The sequence below is a fragment of the Papio anubis genome, chromosome 6 (genome assembly GCF_008728515.1).
Source record: "Papio anubis isolate 15944 chromosome 6, Panubis1.0, whole genome shotgun sequence".
NCBI classification, from domain to species: Eukaryota; Metazoa; Chordata; class Mammalia; order Primates; family Cercopithecidae; genus Papio; species Papio anubis.
The window spans coordinates 7,810,640-7,830,298 of NC_044981.1; the positions used below are offsets into that span (position 1 = coordinate 7,810,640).

General features: G+C 46.2%; 1 protein-coding gene and 1 pseudogene across 2 annotated transcripts in view; one reads left to right on the forward strand and one right to left on the reverse strand.

Moving 5' to 3' along the window:
• The window catches only part of TXNDC5 (thioredoxin domain containing 5), a 29,534-nt gene extending 29,235 nt beyond the window's left edge, over positions 1-299 (reverse strand). Inside the window, exon 1 of the mRNA XM_003897026.5 lies at positions 3-299. Coding sequence (XP_003897075.4) covers positions 3-262 — 260 coding nt within the window. The 5' untranslated portion in view covers positions 263-299. The remainder of the gene's footprint in view (positions 1-2) is intronic.
• Positions 300-17,685: 17,386 nt separating this feature from the next.
• Positions 17,686-18,905, forward strand: LOC101012588 (annotated as a pseudogene). The gene has a single exon (XR_645669.4). The product of XR_645669.4 is annotated as a glutaredoxin-1 pseudogene (transcript).
• Positions 18,906-19,659: the final 754 nt, after the last annotated feature.

Sequence of the window (19,659 nt, forward strand, 5' to 3'; positions counted from 1 at the left end):
ACCAGGGCGCGAAGAACATGACGAAGTGCGCGGCGCTCTGGATCCCGTGCGTGAACATGTCGGCCGTGTACAGGTGCTTGCTGTGCGGGTCCTGCCCGTCCCCGCCGTCTGCCGCGGGGGACCCGTCCGCCGCAGCCGCCGCCTCCTGGGCCCGGGCGCCCCAGCGCCCGCCGCCGCCATGGCCCAGCAGCAGCAGCAGCAGCGCGGTCAAGGCCGACGGCCGGGCCAGCAGCGGGAGGAGGCGTCCTGGGCGCGCGGGCATCGCGGCGGGGCTGGGCGCGCTCTCGCCGCGGCCGCCGGTCCCCTCGCAGCGCCCGCCCTGCGCCCCGCCCCGGAGAGGCCGCGCCCCTTCCTCTCCCCGCCCGCCCGCGCCGGCGCGCGCTCGCTACCCGCCCGAGGCCCGGGTCCGCGCGCCGGGAGGGAAGGGCTGGAGCGAGGGACCGAGTCTGGGAGGGCCCTCCGAGTCCGGCCTCCTGCGCTTCCCACCACGGGACGGCTCGCCCCAATTCCGCGAGGCTCCTGCGCCTCCGCAACCCAGGCCCTCACCCCTTTCCCCGTGGCCCGCTCCGCTCAGAGCGGCGGTGAACACACAAAGTAACGATGAGGCCAGCGGGAAGCCACAGAGGGGCCAGTCAGCCTCGGCTAATCACAGCTCACACAAGCACTCCGGGATTTCAGGCCAAAGGAAGGACAGAGCTGCTGTCAGCAGCAGAATGTAGGAAATCGGGCAAAAGACGGTGCGGTTTGCACCTGAATGAGTCAGATTCTTGGCCAGCGCTCAACTGTGATTCTAGACCTGGGCTCAGAGGGGTGATGAAACCCGCTTACCAAGTGAACCCCTTGCTGGTTACCCCTGCCCGGCCTTAACTCGGGGATGAAGAGGAAAGAACGTCAAAGCGGCCTCTTCTAGACAAGAAGGCACCTAACAGGACTGGCTGGGGTCCTACTGTGCCCTAATTTATCCAGGTTACTAAAATGAATGATAGTACGCCTGCTCTCGCTGAACTCAGCCTTGTGGAATGGCCGGAAGGCATCCCTGCCCGGCGCCTCGTAACTCGCACCTGCACACACACCTTATAGCAGATGGTAATCGAAAGTTCCAGCCCTACCCAGGGGATCTGAGGCTAAATTAGGGAGAATCACCGGGTTGCTTTCCGGGATCCTGCCTGCTCTTTGATTATCCTCAATCCAGGAAGCCCCAGGTAGTTAACTCCTGGCTTGGCAATGGGGCACGCCCACTGTCTCGCCTGTCATTATTCTGCTCCTGCCTTAAGCCCAGCCACTTGTGAACCTTTAACCATGGGTTGGCAAACACCAAAACCATCAATCTCCCTCCTAAGTCTGTTCTCCCAGCCACTTAAGCTTGAAACATGGGAGGCATCTTGCATTGCTCGCTCTTTTCCCTGTGTCTCAAAATTCAAACCAACCGCATTTCTTGTAACCATGACTTCCTTTCAGCATTCTCAGTGTTCATACCCTGAACAGATCTGAAGACTGGCCTATTGCAATACCTTTCTAAGAGTCTCTTTCATTCACACGGCTGGAAAATTAATTTTCCTGAAGCCTGCCTTTGACCAAGACAGTTTGCTGCTTAAACTTGGACCAACACACCACCAATGTCCCCATGGCTTTGGCCTATGGGATGAAATACTAATTCCTGGGGCAGCCATTCAAGGCCTTCCGTGATGTGGTTGCATCATACTTTGTGTCCCTGTGAAACTCACTCAACACTAGAAATCCAGGGATTCTCTCCAATAACTGTTATTGCCAAATTCTAATCCCTGTGTTCTCCAACACCTCATACCTCCCAAACCCTTCCCACAAGCATCGCCATACACTCTTACAGCATCAGTGTCTTTCGTTTTTAACTGAAACACAGTTCTAGGAGCTCCCTCAAGTGTTGGCTCCTCATTCTTTCACACCTGGAATCCCTCAGAGCCAGGAAGTAAAGCCTTCCTGGTTCCCCATCGCTCCTTCCAAATCCTACAAAACCCTCAGCTCTCCTTAAATGGATGCTACTGGGCATGGCACCCTCTGCCCTGCCAGTTCCTGTCGTTCTTTCACATCACTCTTCCTGGTTCAGTGAAGACTTTGGTTCCTGGCTCACAGTGTTCCTGGCTACCCCTTTCCTGTCTTTCATTCCTGGCAGCTTCAGCATCCAGGTGGATGCTCCATCTACCTTTCCCTCAGTAACTCCCACCCAAAAGGGAGACCCTAGCACTTGTCATCACCAGCATCTGCGCCATCTCCAAAATCTGAAGGCATCCATTCTGCCCAGCACCTCCTCGACTGGCAATCTGCTTGCTCAAGAAACCCATTTCTGCAATGCTTCTTCCTCATCATGACCTCTGAGCTACCCACCCCACCATCTTCTACAATCCCCTCGCAGCCCAACAGACTGCTCTGTCTTCCCTTGCCTTTTGGCCAAGTTACAGCCCATGGAGTCTCACCCTTCACTTCCTGTCCTGCCACATTCTCCCCACAGATGCTGGTGAGCTTTGTCTCTTTGGGTTCCCTGTGCCTTCAACCAGGTAGCCAAACTCTACTGGAGAAAAATCGCACAGTCAAGCAGCACGTCTCCTTCACATTTGTAAAAATAAGCCTTAAATTCCTCCTCACCCCTGCCCTAAAACGGACTACATCTCCCTAGGCAGTGTGCTGCCCCCCTTTCTGAGATGCTTCCATATTTCCACTGACACCGCCCCTCCTCTCCTCTCCCCACCCCACCCTGTCAGTCGCCATCCTCTCAGTTGCCAGCTTTATCTCATGTTTCTAAGAAAAATGAAGCCAAAACCACGAGCTCCCTTATTCCTCCCCCGCCAAAACTACACACCCCTGCACAGGCGCCTTTCTCTCTGGCTACAAAGGAGCAAGTCAGTATACCCCTGCCTGGCAAAGCCCAGTCCTCCGGAATAATGCCCCTCACAGACATCCAGGTCCTAATTCCTGAAACATCTGATTGTTTCTTTATACGGCAGAAGAGACTTTGCGGGTGTGATTAAATTAAGGGTTGTGAACTGGAGAGATTACCCTGGATTATCTCAGTGGGTCCTAAATGTGATCACAAGTGTCCTCATAACAGAGGGGCAGAAGGAAATTTGACTACACAGCAGGAGGCAACGTAACAAAAGCAGAAAGAGATTTGAAGATGTTACACTGCTGACTCGGAAGATGAAGGGGCCAAGAGCCAGGAAAAGCAGCTCTAGATGCTGGAAAAAGCAAGGAAATAGACTCCCCGCCGAGCCTCTGGAGGGACCTGCAGTCCTGTGGACAATTTATAGTCCAGTGCAACTGGTTTTGGACTTCTGACCTCCAAAACTGTAAGAGAATAAATGTACGTGGTTTTATGCCACCAAGTGTGTGGTGTTATGGCAGCGCTAGGAATCTCATATGCCCTCCCTGCTCCCTGCTCAAACGCTTTGGTCTTCAGCTCCTCTCTTTCCTGCACAAGTTACTCATCACACCTTCCTACTGGACCATTTTCATCAGTGTATAAGCAAGCTTTAGTGTCTCCCAACTTAAACATTTAAACATTTTTTACTCCCTTGTCCTCACATACCCCCAGTTACTATCCCAGTTCCCTAACTTTCCTTCACAGCAAAACTTCTTTAAAGAATTAGAAGGCTGGGCGCAGTAGCTCATGCCTGTAATCGCAGCACTTTGGGAGGCCAAGGTTGGAGGATGGCTTGAGGGTGGAGTTCGAGACCAGCCTGAGCAATGTATTAATAACAAGACCCTGTCTCTACAAAAAAAATCTTTAAAAATTAGCAGGGCTCAGTGGCACATGCCTATAGTCTGAGCTACTCAAGAGGCTGAGGCAAGAGGATCATTTGAGCCCAAGTGTTAGAGGCTGCAGTAAGTCATGATCGTGCCACTGCACTCCAGCATGGGCAGCAGAGTGTGACTCCATCTAAAAATAAAAATAAAAATAAAAAAGAATTATGTGTATTTCACTTTCCATTCATCCTTCAGCTCATGCCACTCTGACTCTCAAACCTGCCACATACCAAGTCTTCTCAAAGTCACTGAAGATGTCCACATTGACAAGTCAAATGAACACTTTATGTTCCTCATCTTCCTGGGCTTCTCAGCACATTGGTAAAACTGCCATTGGCCCCATCTGAATCCACCATCCTTTCTGCTTCTCTGATCTACCTCCTGCCATCCCCACATCATTCCTCAGGCTCCTCAACCCAACCTTTGATGTCAGTTTTCAGCGCTTAGCCTCCAACCCACTTTTGTCTCTCTACACTCACTCCCTAGGTGATCTCATCCATAGCCATGGCTTTAACACCATCTATATGCTGATGCCAAAGTGTACATTTGCAGCTGAGGCCTCTCTCTGAGCTCTCACTGTCTACAGGACGCCTCCTCTTGTTTGTCCTGCAGGTGTGCTGAAGCTGACCTTGTGCTTCCCCGAAGCAATCTGTTTGTCCTCCGATTTCCCCTCCTCAGTAAATGGTGCTTCCTCGCTGTTGCACAAACCAGAAAACTGAGTTGCAAACTTTGTCTCAAACTCCTGGCCTCAAGTGATCTGCCCACCTCAGCCTCCCAGAGTGCTAGGATTACAGGTGTGAGCCACCGTACCTGGCCTCTGAGTTGTAAACTTTGTTCCCCTTTTTCCTTATTGCAGTGCCTTGATCCCCGCCTCCTACTCCATCTCCCCATCAGCAAGTCCAATCATTGCCATCTCTGAGCCACAGCTCCCACTGACTGATTCCTCTCCAATGCTGCCATATCCTTCTCTTCCTGTCTGCTACAGTAGCCTCCTGAATGTTGTTTCCACCCTTAAGTCCTTCCAATCCATCCTTCATCCAGCAGCTAGAATTGAATCATGTCACTCCTTTGCTTAACTTCCTTCAGGGGCTTCCCTTCACATAGAGTCAAATTCCAGCTCTTTTCCTTGGCTTGCAAGGGCCTTCAGGAAAGATGCAATCTCATCCCATACCACTCTGCCCTCTGCTCGCCTAGATTCTAGCCATTTGGGATGATTCTAAATACCCTCCCAGCGTTCCCCTTCTCAGGTCCTTGTGTGTGGTGCCCCGTGCATGTTCCCTTCCTGTTTTCTGTGACTGGACTCCCTGCACCCTCAGGTCTCTTGCCCCCACGCCACCTCCTCAGTGCCTGGCGATGCCTTTTCCAAGACCCTCTCTGCAGCAGCCTCCCTCTGCCCACTGAGCTCTTGCCAGTGCCACACTGTTTAATTTCTGCATATAACACTTTTTATCATTTGATGCCATTTTGTTGCAGACTTAGCTAGTTAAGGTGGCCGTCTTCTCCATCAGTAAGTTCCCCGAAGGCCAGGGGCTACATTCACTACTGTCTCCCTAGCACCCAAATGCCTGGATACAGTCGAGGCTTAACAAGTGTTGGATGAGGGAACCCCTCTTTCTAACCATGTCTCTTTCCCAGACTCCACTGAAACAAACAGTGCCTGGCACCTTCTCTCACATGCGGCCTTTCCTGCATGACCCGACCACCACTCCACACAAGCTGCTCAGCGTCATCTTCCTCTGAATTCCCAGCCCTCCCAAAGGACTGACATGCTGCTTCATATGGTAGCAGCCACACATGGTCCTGCTTAGATTCCCATCACCGAGCAGCTTGGCTTCCAGCTCAGAAAGCCTAAAAGTGAAGATACAACTGAATTTGTACAGCAATGAAGTAATACAATGTTCTCAGTGAAAAATTCCCTGACCTCCAGCTGGGGTTAGGCTTCCTGCACTAATGTCTTGTCCTTTCTCCCCATACCCCTTCACAGAAGGGTAATTATTTGGTTGTGTAATTTTTTGTTGAGCCTCGGACTTTCCCTCTAAACTGTAAGCCCCATGGCCTGAGAGGTGTTAACATGATGTCTGGTACACAGCAGGCATTTAATACCTGATACGGTTTGGCTGTGTCCCCACCCAAATTTCATCTTGAATTGTAACTCCCACCATTCCCATGTGTTGTGGGAGGAACCCAGTGGGAGGTGATTGAATCATGGGGACAAGGTCTTTCCTGTGCTGTTCTCATGATAGTGAATGAGTCTCATGAGATCTGATGGTTTTAAAAAGGGGAGTTTTCCTGCACAAGCTCTCTTCTCTTGTCTGCTGCCATGTGAGACGTGCCTTTCACCTTCTGCCATGATTGTGATGCCTCCCCGGCCACCTGGAACTATAAGTCCAATAAACCTCTTTCTTTTGTAAACTGCCAAATCTCAGGTATGTCTTTATCAGCAGCACAAAAACAGACTAATACCTGTTTGTTGAATGAATGCATGAAGGAATGGATGAAAAGTCACATCTGTCTACCCTCAGAGGATGGCTTGCTTGAGAGAGTCCCCCCTCAAAATCATGTCCTTTCCCAAGCAGAAGAGGCAATAGGTATGTCGGTCTGTATTGTTAGAAGTTAGTACTACTTCTAGCAAAATAGTATTGCTACACTGCTTTCTTTTTTTGAGATAAGAGTCTTACTCTGTCACCCAGCTTGGAGTGCAATGGCATAGTCTCGGCTTACTGCAACCTCTGCATCCTGGGTTCAAGTGATTCTCCTGCCTCAGCCTCCCGAGTAGCTGGGACTACAGGCACGGCCACCACACCCGGCTAATTTTTTTATTTTTAGTAGAGACGGGGTTTCACTATGTTGGCCAGGCCGGTCTCAATCTCCTAACCTCATGATCCACTCGCCTCGGCCTCCCAAAGTGCTGGGATTACAGGCGTGAGCCACCACACCAAGCCTACACTGCCTTCTTATTGCAAATCTACAGCCTTCACGGAGCTGCACTCCCTCCCCACAGCAGCCCTACAGGCCTTGGCAAAGCCTCTCGTTGGAAGGTGTCCTCATCCCAGGGAGCACATGAGAACTGACATGGGAGGAATGGCTACTGAATGGGAAAAATACAGCTTTTGTTTTCCACCTCCAGAGGATAACACAAGACCCAAATGTGATGTAACGTTGTCAAGACAACCCCAGGCCATTCAGAAACTGAAATGCCACCATTTGAACCACTTTAACAGGTGCATCCTGAGTTATTATTGGGCTAAAAGTACTGCTTTTAGGCAGGTACTGAAGCATTTGCATCCTGTTGTTCTAATTTGGTCAGAACACCCTGGTAGGTGCCTCTAAAGAAGAAGAAAAACTGTGTTTTCTTGATGAGCTCATGTGACCATTCAAATGTGATTGTTGAGAAGCAGGGAAAAAGCTAGAGGATTGCTCTCATCAGAGAAAATCTAAAGAAAAAGACCAAAGCAAATTCTCAGGCTGGAGTGACCCAGGGAGTACAGCTATTTTCAGTGTATTGAAATGGTTAATGGAAAGTTCATATTTACTCACTACTCACAAGCTCCTTGGGCAACACAGCCTACTAAACAATTAATAAGCACCAAAAACCCACATTACATTATAACATAATAGATTCAGGTATTTGGCAGATAAAAGCTTTTAAAATCCACATGGGATCTGTGAGGTCTCGGGGGCGGGGGGTGAGGGGCGGTGGAGAATAAAGACAGTTTCTTTGTTGACTGGATCATGACCACTAAGCTGAATGATCTGTGCTGTTTCTCAAAGTGCACAGAACACTCGCTCCAGCTCCCACGAGCTCATTCAGTCTGTGCAAGTGCTGGCTCTTCTCCTTCACGCCCCTGTCATTCTCCCAGCTCTTTGTCTGCTAGATGCTATTACAGGAGTTCCTCTTTCTCCCAGAGTCCCCAGGTGCAGGGCCCATAGGCTGATCCAGAAGCTGGTGCTCACCAGCACCTGGATTTAATAACAGGAGAGAGGACTTCTCCTTGCGGATGCAGGTTGCTCACTGAGTCGTTCCACTCCTCTCTCAGCTGTGCTGGCCTGCAGTGATGGCCTTGGCTGTGGGTCTGTGGCATTGTACTCGGGCATGGGGATATGCCTCTCACAGCACTTAGGGGCCAGCTCTTCATAGCTGCCTGAATTCCAGAACACTATTCCAAGTTCAGAATCCAGGACAATGTTTATCCTACCTGGGGGTTCTCCATTCTGGCTGCATATTGTAATCATCTAGGTCTTGAAAGCGATACTGATGGCTCTGTCCTACTTCCTAGGGCTGAGAAGCACGGGGATTGGAGGAGACACAGCCAGGATCTCAGTCCCTGGTGCTCCTGTGGAGGACTGTAGCAGAGCTCTGAGAGCACAGATGTGGAGCAGACCACCAAAGGAATGCTGATGTTTGCTGGAAGTTAATAGGTGTTTTCTTAAGAGAAGAGCTCTGGCTGAGACATGTTTGAGGAACACTTGGTTAGGGTTAGGGTTAGGGTTAGGAGATAGAGAAGCCAGGAACAATGCCCAAATTAGACCGCAATACTGCTCAAATTGGATCACAATATTGTCACCACTGCTACCACCTCGACATGCAGATTCCTCCTGTCCCACCTCTGGTACAGGACACTATATGTGACCATGGGAACCTCTGCAACCACCATCCTGCAGGTTGGAGTTTGCATGACTCCTGCTTCTTCGCAAAACTAGCTTCCAATGGAAACCTCACTGCAGTAGGGCTCAATGGTCTATGCTCTATCCTTGTGGGGGTTAGGTCAGAGGCTCCACAAACACAGGAAAGGTGTCCAGTGAAGCTGGGCAGCCTGAAAGAATGTCAACTGTTGATACACTAAGTCTCTTTTTTTTTTTTTTTTGAGACAGAGTTTCACTCTGTTTCTCGGGCTGGAGTGCAGTGGTGCGACTCTGACTCACTGCAACTTCTGTCTTCTGGATTCAAGCGATTCTCATGCCTCAGCCATTGGAGTAGCTGAGATTACAGGCACACGCCATCACACCAAGCTAACTTTTGTATTTTTAGTAGAGACAGGATTTCACCATGTTGGCCAGGCTGGTCTCCAACTGTGAGCCTCAGGTGATCTGCCCACCTCGGCCTGCCAAAGTGCTGAGATTACAGACATGAGCCACCACGCCTGGCCAATACACTGTGTTGTGTCTTGAAGACTACTTAAGAATTGGTTGGATGAAGTGCTAATGGAGGAAGAAAGAAAAAGATACAAATTTATTTCCTAAATGATTTATTAGACATTTTTATTTGTGATGGCACCATCTGAATCCCTAAAAGTGTCCTATGCAGTGTTTCTTAACTTATTTGATTGTGGACTCCTTTTTATTTGTGGTGTCTCTTGTGTTGATAATCCTCTGTAAAACACTCTGTGAAGTGTTAGATATAGAAGTTTGAGTCATATTTCACATGGAATGATCAATGTCTGGTTTCCTTTGCTTATTATAGCTGCAACATCTCGTCTTCCATTGTGTGCATTTAATTGCAAGAGAATTCACTCAACGAATATTTATTGGATCTAGTCTGTGTGAGGCACCATTTTAGGTGCTGAGGATCAGCAACAACTGAAATAGACAAAAACCCTAGCCCTAATGGAACTTCCATTGTAGGTAGGGAAACAGCCAATACATAAGATATAGAAGATAAATACTATGTTAGCCAGTGGCAGGTGCCCAGAAGAAAACAAGGCAAGGAAGGAGGTGTGACGTGTCAAGGTTCAGATGGGATGTCAGGGTTTGGATAGGCTCACTGGGGACATGGCTTTCAAGTAAAGATGTGAGGGAGTAACACATGTGAATATCTGGTTCCAGCTGAGGGATCAGCAACTATAAAGGACTTACAGAGCGATTGAATAAGAAGGCAGTCCAGAATGAGAACACTGGTTTTTACGAATGAGAAGGGAAGTCATCGGAGGGTTTTCAGAAGAAACACGAGAGGATCTGGCTTCCAGTTATTTCTACAGCATGGCTCTGAGAGCTGTAGTGAGGAATGCGAAGGGGGCAAGGGCAGAAGTGAGGCTACCACTCAGGGAGCAATTACAACCATCCCAGCACAAGATACTGGTGACTCACACTAAGGCGGAGGTGGGCGGGTGATGAGAAGCAGGTTCCGGGTCTCTTTTGATGTACATGCCAACAGGATTTGCTGACTGAGCAGATGTGGGCTGAGGGTTGTGAGAGAAAGAGGAGTTAAGGATGACACTGAGGCGTTCAGCCAGAGCAGCTAGGAGCACTGAGTTGTTACAATCTGAGATGGGAAACAGGTTTTGGGAAAGAGTTGCTCAATGTTGAACATATTACACTGGGGAAGTCTGCAGATACACAGAGTGGGCAGATGGCTATTCAAGTCCAGGGCAGAGATGCGGGCCAGATATAAATTTGAGAGTCATTAGCATTTGATGGTATTTAAAGCACTGGGACAGGAGGAGATCCCCGTGGGAGTGAGTACAGAGGAGGGAAGAGGTTCAAGGGCTGAGTCCTGGGGCATCTCACTGTTTTGAAGACCAGGAGATTAGGAGGAATGGGAAATAGAGACCGGCATGGAGTAGTCAGGAAGGCAGGAAGAAAACCTGATTACTGTTGTCCACAAGCCCAGAGTAGAAATGTTTCAAAAGAGGGAAGGAAAGGCTATTTCGAATCTGCTGATACATCTTCGTTTGCCCCAGACAATCCCAGTTTACACCTACTGACATGGTCTAGTCGTTACTCCCAGCCATTCCCCCTCCCACATGTCCCAGTTTGGATAGTACATTGACAGGGCATCCTGTGGACAGTTCACGTGTAACAAGCTCTAAGCACTCACCTTTGGATGTGGAGACCTTGGTAATAGTAGTTTTGGTGGACAGGTGGTAGTAAAAATCCAACTGGAGTGGCTTCCAGAGGGAGAAGAAAGGAATTAGAAACAATGAATATAACTCTTTGGGAGAACTTGTCTCATAAAGCAACGGAAAAGAATACAATAGTAACTAAAGCAGAGAGGGGGCCCAGAGGGTTTTGTGTTTTTGTTTTTGTTTTTTAACATGAAAGAAGAGTCAACATGTTTGATTGTTAGATGACCCAGAAATGAAGAAAACATTGGCTGCCACAGGAGACAGAAGGGAGAATTTCTGGAGCAGTGCCCTGAGGGAGTGCAGGCGGATGTCACCGGTGAGTAGTGACAGAGGTTGGCTTTCCAAGGAGCCCCAGTGGTTGTCAGTGATAAGAGGAGGGCAGGCACAGTGGGTGGGCACACATCCAGAGAGGTGGGTCCAGGTGGCTAATGGTAGGAGCTGGCACCTGTCCCCTCCAGTGGCTTCTGTTTTCCACTGTAATAGAAAGCAGTACCATGAGCTGACACTGAAGACAGGGGAAGTGCTGGAGGTTTGGGGAGGGCAGCAAAGGTCTGAAATAGAGGTCACGGTGAGAATGGGAGAGGGAAGGAAACAGGCAGTTTGGTATTAATGCCTGGTGGCCTTGAGGCTCCACTTGATGTCAGTGTGACATACCCGGATTTTCTCCAGGTATGTTCTGCTGTGTGGTTCAGTCACACAACAGGCAGCTGGGTTTAGTCAGGCTTATGATTTAGCTAAGTGAGGAAACAAAGGCAGAGGGCGGCAACAGAGGGAGAGTGTATGTAGGGGAGAAATGATAATACTTGACTATGGAATTTAAGCAGGGAAAATTAATAAAACATTTATCTTAAGCAGTTGTAATACTCAGCCTTATATACACACAGTAAACAAGCTCGTTACCTCTTCGACATGTTGATAACTTCCAGTGGGTCACGTGTCAGTTAATTTATTGAGAAGTAATATTCTATGCCTTCCTCTCTATATCTAATATGACCATGTGGCTCAGGCCTTCGCCACCTCCTTCATGGATTATCTCCACAGTGTCTTGGCCATGACTCCTGATTCCATGTGCTCCCATCCAAACATCCAAACAATGTACAATTGTTTGGGCCAGGATCATCTTGAGACAACAGCTTTATCATCTCACTGCTCTGTCCCAAAATAAAGAATAGCTCTGTATTTCCAATGATATCATACCACAAGTCCTCTGCCTGGCTTCTGTAGCTCCCTCTACTTATGCAAACTTGTCTCTGACATTGCATAACTCTGCTTCAGACAGGCTTGCTTTCCTATTGTTCCTGCCAGATGTGTGTCATTTCCAACTCTCTTCGTTTGCTCGTGCTGTGCTTTCTGCTTGAAATGCTCTCCTCTCTGCTTTCAAAATCCTATCCACTATACGTGGCAGACAGCAATAGTGGTTGGTGCAGGAAGAGAGGTAGGACTGGAGTGGGCCAGGAGTAAAGACACACAGAGACACATATATATATAATATATACACTGTGTGTGTGTGTGTGTATATATATACACACACAGTGTGTTTATATATATTTTATATATATATGTATATATACACACACATTGACTCCTGAACAATGTGGGAGTTAGGGGCACTGACCCGCACACAGTCGAAAATCCATGTGTAACTTTTGACTCCCCAAAACTTAACTACTAATAGCCTACTGTTGATCAGAAGCCTTACAGTTAACATAAACAGTCAAACAACACACATTTTGTAGGTTATATGTGTTATATACTGTATTCTTCCAATAAAGTAAGCCAGAGAAAAGAAAATATTATTGAGAAAATCATACAGAAGGGAAAATACATTTGCACCACTGTGCTGTATTTATCAATACCGTAAGTTTATGTCATCTGTTTACAAGATGCCTCACCTGTCTGAAATGGCGGCAACCACAGCTGCAGACCTCAGTGCATATCAAACAATTCAACTTTTTTCTTGTAATGTCATGACTTTTCTCTGCTTCCTGGGAACCCTTCCGGCATCCCTAGTGCTGCTTTGTACGGGTCCCCTGGTGTTATTCCAGGTTTATGGTATTGCAGCAAACACAATGAAAAATACATGAGAACCGCAAGATCACTTTTTACTGTGATACACAATTTACTGAGGAGACGAACTGCTTGAAGGGAGATGATAAGCATCACACAGCATCTGAAGCTGATACAACACTTGAGCTCACTGCAATAGCTATAGGAGGTGGCTGCAAAATTTTTATAGTAGTACAGTACATGCTACAGTTAATTTAATGCAGTTATGATTTAATACTGCATCTTTATGTTTGTTTATATGTCTCTTGACTGAGAATGGTGCCATGTATGGTCTGTAAGTGTTTACATGCATGAGTTTTGATACATTTTAACTTTTTATAATAGTTTTGTGCATATTTTACGGTAGAAATGATAAAATAGAATCTACATATATTTTATGTAATCATGACATACCTAGTTTTTTCTTAATTGTTAAGTATTTCTAGGTTATGTGCATATAACTAACATTTGCATTTGAATTTCTGCAGTAAGTTTGTCTTCATACCACTTCTGTAATTTTGTCATTGAAAAGAGTTTCAATGTAGTTTTTAAAGGACTCTTCCTAGTTGATATTGGGCAGTAGGTATTTTAAATTTAGATAAGAATACCTTTTGACCCAGCAATAGGTCCAGGACCTTATCCTTGGGAGATAACTTCACAATTTCATTGCAGCATTGTTTATAATAGCAAACGACGTGAAGCAAACTGCTACCCCTCAGGAAAGCATTGAGTAAATTAAAAATGGCATATTTAGACCATGTGCGATGTGCACAGTGGTGTATTTTAGTGGTTCGTGGTGCAGCCTCTGCCATCAGACTACTGAGAGGCTTGAATATCAGCACTACTCCTGGCTGTATAACTTCAGGTGATTAAAATGTTCTGTGCTTAAATTTCTTCATCTGTTAGAGACTTCAGAGATTTTTTTTTTTTGTAAAGAAGAGATCAACTATTTGAAACTATGTCTGGTTCCACTTAGAGTATAGAAAGCAGGAAAAATTATTCCCCTACCCTAATAACAGAAAAATAAACTACAAACAAAACAAAACAAAAAAGACCATATCTGCTACAATATGATAACTTTTCATGAACTCATCAAAGAGCTGAGGGCAGAGGGCAACCAAATATCCTTAAATCCAAGGAAAGTCAGGCTTCTCCAAGGAAAGATGGAACACCCTCACTGATTTCTCTGTAGCAGAGACCAGGAAGAAGAGATGCTGGGACTGTGCAAGTGGGTAAGAAGAATCTGGCTAAACTTTATGATTAAGAGCAAAGGTCAAGTGTGGGCTGGCACAAGAGTACAGCACCCCTGAGAGCTCCAGACACAAAAGGAGTTTGCACTCACATGCAGGACCTTCTGCTGGGCCTCCACTAGATGCTCATGAGAAAGTCTGGAAGCAGAGCAATGAGACCAAGGGAACCTTCTTTGGTGGTGCAGACCTGAAGAATGGGAGTGGTTGCTGTTGTAGGAAAGTCACAAAATCCTGACGGGACTCTCCTCTCCTATAATTATATTTTAGGTTTCCAGGGCACTGGCAAATTTGGGGGAGCTGGGAAAAGGGTAAAAAGAAAAAAAGTAACATGCTCTACCCCTGTAGAAGGCACAGGAAAGAGTTCTGGGTCCAGGGTCATATATATGACAATATGAATAGGGGTCTGCAACATGTGGGGGAGGGGCGAGGAACTGTCCTAGTCAAAACCCAGCACAGATATGAGGCAGTTTGGGAGTCACTGGGAAGAAGAGCAGGATCACTGAGAAAGTCCCATTCCTAAGACCTAGGCAGACAGACTTGCCTAAGACTGAAGCTGGATCTGGACAAGAGAGAACCTCCCTTCCCTCTCTCCACCAGCAAGCAAGCAACAAGTAATGAGCAACAGCAATCTATTTCCGTGGAGAGGGCAAGAGCATGGAGATAGGCCTCCCCATCTTTGTCACAAACAGGTAAGACTGAAAATTGAGGGTGAAGCAGGAGCTCTGAGAAAAAAACTCCTGGAACCCCAGCCTCCACCCTAAGCACAAGGTAATGCTAGAAAAATTGAAGCCAGTGATGTACTGAAGGTCACCATAGCAACAACAAAACTCAAACCCACCTCAACTCCTAAGTAGATTTACTCAGGAGAATGTAATATCTCATAATATAGCATTGCCAACACTAATGGCCTAGCACAGGAGGCATGCCCATTTGCAGGAATAAATACTATTTACCATAGTGTTGGTTATTCGGTACCTGATGCCCAATATTCAATCAAAAATTAGAAGACACACATGGAAAACAAGACAAAAACAACCAAAGTCAAGAGACAATGCAATCAACACACCCAGACTCAGGAAGAACCCAGACATTAAAGCTACCAGATGAGGAATTTAAAATAATTATAATTCATATATTAGATGCTCTAGGGGGAAAGTGTCAGCATGCATTAAGAGATGAACATTTTCAGCAAAAAGATGGAAACGGTAAGAAAAAGTCAAATGAAAATACTAGGGGATTTAAAAAATATATTAAAAACACTTGTTTAAAAAGGAAAATACCCGGGGAAAGAAAACCATTGTGACTTAGCTGACTCTTCAGTAGACTTGAGAGAACCAAGAAAAGAATCAATAAACTTGAAGATAGGATATTAGAAATCACCCAACCAAAACACAAAGAGAAAAAGAGTTAACACACACACACACACACACACACACACACAGAGAACATTGAAGAGCTGTGGAACAATATCAAATGATCTAACAATGAGTGGTTACAATCCCAGAAGAGAGAAATAATTGTTCAGAGAAATATTTACAAGGAATTTTTCAAAATTAACAAAATACATCAAACCACAGATCCAAGGAGCTCAGAGAATCCCAAGCATAAAAATAATAAACAAATAACAACAACAGCAAGATGGCCGATAGGAACAGCTCCAGTCTTCAGCTCCCAGCGTGATCAACGCAGAAGATGGGTGATTTCTGCAATTCCAACTGAAGTACCTGGTTCATCTCACTGGGACTGGTTGGACAGTGGGTGCAGCCCAAGGAGGGTGAGCTGAAGCAGGGCAGGGTGTCGCCTCACCTGGGAAGCACAAGGGGTCAGGGGATTTCCCTTTCCTACCCAAGGGAAGCTGTGACAGACTACCTGGAAAAATGGGACACTCCTACCCAAATACTACGCTTTCCCAATGGTCTTAGCAAATGGCACACCAGGAGATTATATCCTGCACCTGGCTCGCTGGGCCCCACACCCACGGAGCCTTGCTTACTGCTAGCGCAGCAGTCTGAGATTGAACTGCGAGGCAGTAGCCTGGCTGGGGGAGGGGCATCTACCATTGCTGAGGCTAAAGTAGGTAAGAAAAAGTCAAATGAAAAGCAGCCAGGAAGCTTGAACTGGGCAGAGACCACCATAGCTCAACAAGGCCTACTGCCTCTAGACTTCTGTGGGCAGGGCATAGCTGAACAAAAGGCAGCAGACAACTTCTGCAGACTTAAACGTCCCTGTCTGACAGCTCTGAAGAGAGCAGTGGTTCTCCCAGCATGGCGTTTGAGTTCTGAGAAGAGACAGACTGCCTCCTCAAGTGGGTCCCTGACACCTGTGTAGCCTAACTGGGAGATACCTCCCAGTACGAGCCGACAGATACCTCATATAGGCGGCTGACCCTCTGGGACAAAGCTTCCAGAGGAAGGATCAGGCAGCAATATTTGCTGTTCTGCAACCTCCACTGGTGATACCCAGGCAAACAGGGTCTGGAGTGGAGCTCCAGCAAACTCCAACAGACCTGCAGCTGAGGGACCTGACTGTTAGAAGGAAAACTAACAAACAGAAAGGAATAGCATCAACATCAACAAAAAGGTCATCTACACCAAAATCCCATCTGTAGGTCACCAACATCAAAGACTAAAGGTAGATAAAACCACAAAGATAGGGAGAAACCAGAACAGAAAAGCTGAAAATTCTAAAAATCAGAGCACCTCTTCTCCTCCAAAGGATCGCAGCTCCTCACCAGCAACGGAACAAAGCTGGATGGAGAATGACTTTGACGAGTTGACAGAAGTAGGCTTCAGAAGGTTGGTAATAACAAACTCCTCTGAGCTAAAGAAGGATGTTCGAACCCATCGCAAGGAAGCTAAAAACCTTGAAAAAATATTAGATGAATGGCTAACTGGAATAAACAGTGTAGAGAAGACCTTAAATGACCTGAAGCTGAAAACCATGGCACGAGAATGTTGTGACGCATGCACAAGATTCAATAGCCGATTTGATCAAGTGGAAAAAAGGGTATCAGTGATTGAAGATAAAATTAATGAAATAAAGTGAGAAGACAAGGTTAGAGAAAAAAGAGGAAAAAGAAACAAACAAAGCCTCCAAGAAATATGGTACTATGTGAAAAGGCCAAATCTATGTTTGATTGGTGTACCTGAAAGTGACGGGGAGAATAGAACCAAGTTAGAAAACACTCTTCAGGATATTATCCAGGAGAACTTCCCCAACTGAGCAAGGCAGGCCAACATTCAAATTCAGGAAATACAGAGAACACCACAAAGATACTCCTCGACAAGAGCAACCCCAAGACACATAATCGTCAGATTCACCAAGGTTGAAATGAAGGAAAAAGTGTCAAGGGCAGCCAGAAAGGTCGAGTTACCCACAAAGGGAAGCCCATCAGACTAACAGTGGATCTCTCAGCAGAAACCCTACAAGCCAGAAGAGAGTGGGGGCCAATATTCAACATTCTTAAAGAAAAGAATTTTCAACCCAAAATTTCATATCTAGCCAAACTAAGCTCCATAAGTGAAGAAGAAATAAAATCCTTTACAGACAAGCAAATGCTGAGAGATTTTTGTTACCACCAGGCCTGCCTTACAAGAGCTCCTGAAGGAAGCACTAAACATGGAAAGAAACAACTGGTACCAGCCACTGCAAAAACATGCCAAATTGTAAAGATCATCAATGCTATGAAGAAACTGCATCAATAAACGGGCAAAATAACCAGCGAATATCATAATGACAGGATCAACTTCACACATAACAATATTAGGCTCAATACCCCAAGCAATACCTGCAACTGAGGATTCTTCCTGGGGAGACCGCCCATCGGCATGGCTCAAGAGTTTGTGAACGGCAAAATCCAGCCTGGGAAGGTGGTTGTGTTCAAGCCCACCTGCCCATACTGCAGGAGGGCCCAAGAGATCCTCAGTCAATTGCCCATCAAACAAGGGCTTCTGGAATTTGTCGATATCACAGCCACCAACCACACTAACGAGATTCAAGATTATTTGCAACAGCTCACGGGAGCAAGAACGGTTCCTCGAGTCTTTATCGGTAAAGATTGTATAGGCAGATGCAGTGATCTAGTCTCTATGCAACAGAGTGGGGAACTGCTGACACAGCTAAAGGAGATTGGAGCTCTGCAGTAACCACAGGGCCAAGAAGGTTGACGGGCCATCTTGGTTTTCTTCTGGATGTGCTCTTTGGTTTTCAGAAGACTGTGACAAGTTCTGGCCCAGGATTCCCTCACTGACCCTCAACTGTTCTCTTTGGCACACGTTTCTTACTGTTCTCCATGTGTCGGCATGTCTCTACCTCTAAGCCAGTGTTTTTCAACTATGTTTATCCAGACTCCTTCTCCACAATGATGAATCCATAGTTGGTTATCTGCTACTGTCCATTAGCTGAAATCATTTTGCTCCTTGACTTTATGGAGTTTGTATTATGAAATCAGTGGGTATTTTGAATGTGTTCTTTCAAACTACATGCATCTCTCCACTCAACCCCACCCTATCCCATCCCACCTTGAAAATCACTGCTCCGAACCAGTGTTCTCCACCTTGTCCTCCATAGATCTCATAGGAAATGTTCAACAATTCTGTGAAAGGTCACAGGACCCAATTGGAGAAATCATATGAAAAGCATAGTTGGTCTTGGCGTCACATGGATCAGAGGCACAAGTGCAGAGGCTGTGGTCATGCGGAACACTCTGTTATTTAAGATGGCTATCCAGATAATCCTGAACACTGTGTATTTGTTTGATTTAGACTACCAGCAACGATTAAAGCACGAAGTGTAAAACATCTGAGAAAACTTACAGCCCCCTACACCAAGAGTGTATCTGTGAAAGAGCCCCCACACTTTGAAAACTTAAGAATCCCTTATGAAGTTTGCCTGTTCTAGAATTGTAAGATTGTCAATTTCCTTCTTCAGTCTCTAGTGACAACACTTAATTTCTTTTCTAATAAAAAAAACCTGTAGATGAAAAAAAAAATAAAACAATATCAACCTTAAATGTAAATGGGCTAAATACCCCAGTTAAAAGACACAGACTGGCAAATTTGGATAGAGTTAAGAGCCATCACTGTGCTGTATTCAGGAGACCCATCTCGCATTGATGCAAACACATGCATAGACTCAAAATGAGGGATGAAGGAGATCTACCAGCAAATGGAAAGCAAAAGCAGGGGAGTTGCAATCCTAATTCAGGCAAACAGACTTTAAACCAACAAAGATCAAAAGAAACCAAAAGAGGCCATTACACTGTTGGGTAAAGGACCAGTTCCAGCAAGAAGACCTGGCTATCCTAAATATATGCCTTACATACAGGGTTCCCAAGGATTCATAAAAGCTGAGTCCTTGAGACTACAAAGGGCATGGAGCTCCCACACAATAATAGGAGACTTTAACACCTGTCAATATTAGACAGAATCAATGAGACAGAAGGTTATGAGATATCTAGGACCTGAACTCAGCTCTGCAACAAAGAGACCTAATAGACAACTATAGAACTCTCCACCCCAAATAAACAGAATATACATTCTTCTCAGCACCACATCACACTTATTCTAAAACTGACCACATAATTAGAAGTAAAGCATTCCTCAGCAAATGTAAAACAACAGAAATCACAACAAACTGTCTCTCAGACCATAGTGCAATCAAATTAGAACTCAGGACTAAGAAACTCACTGAAAACCACACAACTACATGGAAACTGAACAACTTGCTCCTTAATGATTACTGGG